The sequence below is a fragment of the Sander lucioperca genome, chromosome 15, assembly GCF_008315115.2.
Source record: "Sander lucioperca isolate FBNREF2018 chromosome 15, SLUC_FBN_1.2, whole genome shotgun sequence".
Lineage (NCBI taxonomy): Eukaryota > Metazoa > Chordata > Actinopteri > Perciformes > Percidae > Sander > Sander lucioperca.
Window position 1 is genome coordinate 4,406,548 of NC_050187.1, and position 5,000 is coordinate 4,411,547.

At 47.2% G+C, this 5,000-nt stretch overlaps 1 protein-coding gene across 2 annotated transcripts in view; it reads right to left on the bottom strand.

Annotated features, from left to right (window-relative positions):
• The window catches only part of LOC116056236 (clathrin heavy chain linker domain-containing protein 1), a 71,200-nt gene that overhangs the window by 63,103 nt on the left and 3,097 nt on the right, over positions 1–5,000 (bottom strand). For both annotated transcript variants that reach the window (XM_035992019.1, XM_031308391.2), the window contains exons 2-5: positions 4,978–5,000; positions 2,335–2,423; positions 589–787; positions 281–396 (exon numbers count right to left, since the gene is read on the bottom strand). The exon at positions 4,978–5,000 is cut by the window's right edge and continues 165 nt beyond it. In XM_035992019.1, coding sequence (XP_035847912.1) covers positions 281–396; positions 589–787; positions 2,335–2,423; positions 4,978–5,000 — 427 coding nt within the window. The remainder of the gene's footprint in view (positions 1–280; positions 397–588; positions 788–2,334; positions 2,424–4,977) is intronic.

Consider the following 5,000-nt stretch of genomic DNA (forward strand, 5'->3'; position numbering starts at 1 on the left):
GCAATACGCCCAGAATGCACCTGAACACACCTCCCTGTAAGACCAGCACGCCCAGAATGCACCTGAACACACCTCCCTGTAAGATCAGCACGCCCATGGGCGCACAGATGGGTGCAGGTGTATTTGCTATTATAAACGACGTGGGCGCTGGACGGGAAACTGACAACTGCGTCGATCTTAAACTAGCAAAGACTTATGTCGGGCTTTGCGCTGTGCTGGGTGCAAGATGGGGTCCTGGATGTTTTGGTCAAATTAAATCCCAAAATCTTTTGTGTCTCACCGCTGGTCTGTCTGAAGTTCTCCACTGTGGACTCCAAGAGTTCCTCCAGAGAAACCTGCTGCTTGTCGTCCTCCCAGCTGGACAGACGGTCGGACAATAAACTCAGAAGCTTGTATCTGCAGACAGAAAGAAAAACACGGAGCGACACGATCATTCATTGGGAGAACATTGACGACAGCAGCTGTACAAGCCTCGCTTGGTAAGTATGAATGTGTTAACAGTTGTAAATGTGACAGGGTTTGTGTCTTTTAAAGCTAAATTAGTTTTTCAGCTGCTTTAGTTCCATCTATGTGCCACTTGACTCTTACAGGACTTTTAGACGTCTGTTCTTGCTGCTCAGCTGATCTTTGTGGTCCTCGGCGGCCTGCAGCTTTGCGTCCAGCTCAGCTTTGACCTCCAGAGGGACGCAGTGACTCTTCCAGTCCAGCAGAGCTGCTCTCTGGGATTCAAGATGCTTCAGGTGTCTGTCCAGAGCCTCGTGATCCTCCGATTCAGCCACCGTCAGACCTGGGAGACGAGACAGATGAGAGGTGAAACTGTGGATGTTTTAGCAGATGTGATTCAGAGCGTACAACTGCCTGCTAGACTCCCACTCTTATCCCTCACTCAGACTGAGGGCCCTATTTTAACGGTCTGAGGTCACGGCGTGAAGCGCCTGGTGCAGGTGTGTTTAGGGCGTGTCCAAATCCACTTTTGCTAGTTTGACGGCGGTAAAAAAGGGTCCGTGTGCCGGGCGCATGGTTCTAAAGGGTTGTACTTAGTGTCTTCATTAATCAGACGTGTGTTTTGGGCGTAACATGCAATCAACCAATCAGAGATCATCTCCCATTCCCTTTAAAAGCCAGGCGCGTTTGGACCTTGGAGCATTGCTATTATGATGGAGGATTTGCACCGTAATATTTTTATTTGTAATCTTCTGCATGTGTGTGTGCTGCTGTGTGTCCCTGTGTGTGTAACAAGCATAGTGTGCACGCTGTGCACGAGCCTAGGAGCATTTTACTAATGCTCTGTTAAAATAACAATGAAATGCTGCGTTATTGACTTTAGACCAGGTTTTTGTTGGTCAATGGTGCCATCACTTCCTGCTGCCTCAAGATAGCAATACGTCCAGAATGCACCTGAACACACCTCCCTGTAAGACCAGCACGCCCAGAATGCACCTGAACGCACCTCCCTGTAAGACCAGCACGCCCAGAATGCACCTGAACGCACCTCCCTGTAAGACCAGCACGCCCAGAATGCACCTGAACGCACCTCCCTGTAAGACCAGCACGCCCAGAATGCACCTGAACACACCTCCCTGTAAGATCAGCACGCCCAGAATGCACCTGAACACACCTCCCTGTAAGACCAGCACGCCCAGAATGCACCTGAACGCACCTCCCTGTAAGACCAGCACGCCCAGAATGCACCTGAACACACCTCCCTGTAAGACCAGCACGCCCAGAATGCACCTGAACACACCTCCCTGTAAGACCAGCACGCCCAGAATGCACCTGAACGCACCTCCCTGTAAGACCAGCACGCCCAGAATGCACCTGAACACACCTCCCTGTAAGACCAGCACGCCCAGAATGCACCTGAACGCACCTCCCTGTAAGACCAGCACGCCCAGAATGCACCTGAACACACCTCCCTGTAAGACCAGCACGCCCATGGGCGCACAGATGGGTGCAGGTGCATTTGCTATTTAAACGACGCAGGTGTTGGGTTTACAGCGTCTTAAACTAGCAAAGACACTTGCGTCGGGCTTTGCGCTGCGCCGGGTGCAAGATAGGAGCCTCAGGGTTTGAGAGAAAACAAAAGGGCTGTTTAATCGGGACTGAGGCCCAAACGAGATCTGTTTACCAGCTAAATGTGGACACATTCTGAAAGAGACGCAAAATAATTTCAAAGTGTCTTTTCTCTTGGAGACATTTTGTAGTAATTTTGCATCTCCTGCATAACTAGATGATGCCTGTGAATGTACCTGTTTAGACAAAGTTGTGTACAAACATCTCCCATATACAACAACACATAATACACATTATTCTAAGTATCAGTGTCAGTAGTACCAGGTATCCATGTGCGCTGCCCTTCAGATAATTTCTGTCTCTTCATCTCCTCTTGAAGTTCTGCAGTTTCCCTCTGAAGGACACAGATTCTGAAAAGAGACAAACAAACAAAGTGTGTTTTCAATTTATACATCCACGTTTTTCAACTGCAGAGTAACGTCAGACAGTCTGCTTCCTGTTTACACCGGCCAGCCATACCCAGTGTGTGTGAACGGTCACGTGATCTGTGTTGTCTGACGTGTTGATATGGACGGAGATTAGTTCTGTTAGTGGAGCTGAAACTCTTGCATTGATGGAGATTGAAATGAAAAAACAGTAGTGTGGATGTAGTCAAAGCAGTGTTTCCTTGGTACAACTGGTATTCCTAACAAATTGGGCCTAGGCCTAATATCATATCATTGTGCAAATTTACTGAATGTATACCTAGTCCTAGGTCAGGGGTCATGAGGGCCAGAATACAACCAGCATCCTCATCAAGAATGAAGTCATTCACGTGCATATTAAGTAGCCACGTTAGTTTGTTGTGGTCTTATAATACATTCATAAATGCTCCAGCAGAGGATGGTTAGTTTAGCCAGCAGTTAAGTTTACAAGAATGTTTCCAAATTTCAAGATTTGAGGCAAACTAAGAATTCGCTATTTAGAGTAGAGTAGAGCTGTGTTTGTGTAAACAGCGCGGTGGACGAGAGTGGACTGCGTCCAGACAGAGATTGAAATATATCGCTTCCTACATGTGTAAGCCTGTACACAGATGAGTGGGTATTGATACGTATTTACTTTTAGGTTTTACTGTAGCTAGGTCTGTCACGATAGTCAATAAATCAATTAATCGCATGATAAAAAAAATTAGCTCGATAATTTTTCCGGCCGCGATAATTTCCATTTGCATGCTTGTTTGTTTTCCTTATCTCTCTCTCTCTCTCTCTCTCTCTCTCTCTACCAAAGAGACTGGAGGACCATTCTCGGTTCCTTAGCGTAACGAGGAGTGAACCCTCTTGTCATGCTCTTTGTGTGGGCGGGTCTCCTGGCGGAGAGACAGAGAAAACGCTAGTTGAGAGTTGGAGCAGGGTTTCCCGCAGCACTTTGCAGTTAAGGCGCCGTCAAAAATAAATAAAAAGTATATGAGCGATATCCGCCGCTGTTACTCGGCGTCCTGTTTTCTCCCTTTCATTCCAAAGCACACAGTTGACAACCTGCAGGTGGAGACAGGCTCGGACAAACACGCCGCTGTGGACTTGTCAGTCTCGCAAGCGGTTTCAGGAAAGTGGCTGCATGTGTCCGACAATGCACAGAACATTAACGGTACAAGCCTACAGCTGTCCCCGGACACGGAGTGCGGAAAGCGTGTCAGAGTTGCGCCAGTGTTTGTGTGTGTGTGTGCGCGCGCACACACAGCGCGGGCATCGCTGTTCAGAATCCCGTCTATCTTCCAAAACGTAACGCTTGTATCCAAACGAAATGTGCTTGAAGCTGCAGGCCGTCCAATTATAACGACCTCATCCAGATTGTTGAAATCATTTAGATATTGAGCCATTACATTGAAAATCTTTTAGATAACAGGAGCCTATGATTTACTGTGTAGCCATCCTAACAACACGCTACCTGAACGCCTTTTTCTAGTCTCCCGTCTCACTCTCCACAACGCTGTCTTCGGGCAAAAAGTCACGTCGTGAGATCAATAACAGTTAGCTAGCTAGCCTGTTTGTGTTTATTGTAATGTTAGCCATAGTTATTTATTTCTTACCTTGATTTTGGTGTCTGCGTTTCAAAGCCATCTCCCGCGGTGACGTTTTTGGTGGAGCTGGTCGTTTAATAGTCAACTCAGAAGAAAGCGAACGTTTTGACAATAAACTCCATCAACACAACAGTATGTGGAGTTAAACTGGACGGGTCCAGTAACCTCTGAATAGTTCTACTTGTTGTTAAACTGGACGGGCCCAATAACCTCTGAATAGTTCTACTTGTTGTTAAACTGGACGGGCCCAATAACCTTTGAATAGTTCTACTTGTTGTTAAACTGGACGGGCCCAGTAACCTCTGAATAGTTCTACTTGTTGTTAAACTGGACGGGCCCAGTAACCTCTGAATAGTTCTACTTGTTGTTAAACTGCAATGTGAGCTGCAGCCAGCGGGGGGTGCATTATGTCGGCAGGATCATTTAATTAAGACAACCGCGACTATTGTGTGTCTGCCCTATTTCTGATAGCGTGGCGGAAGAAATTTTGCCATAGCGGGGCGCCACTACATAAATCAACATAGAGGAAGCGCTGCAAAGATAGCACACACACACACACACATAGTGCGTGGGACAATCTTTGTGGGTACCCGTCATTGACATAATGCATTCCCTAGCCCCTGACCCTAACCTTAACCATCACCACTAAATGCCTAACCTTAACCCTTACCCTCACCCTAACCATAACCTAATTCTAACCCTAATCCTAAAACCAAGTCTTAACCCTCAAACAGCCCTTTAACCTTGTGGGGTCCAGCATTTTGGCCCCACAAAGCTGTCGGGACCCCACAAGTATACTGTATTCCCGTTTTTTTGGACCCCACGAATATAGTTAAACAAGAACATACAGACACACACACACACACACACACACACACACACACACATACATACACACACACACACACCTCTCCCTCATGTGGGCGGCCCG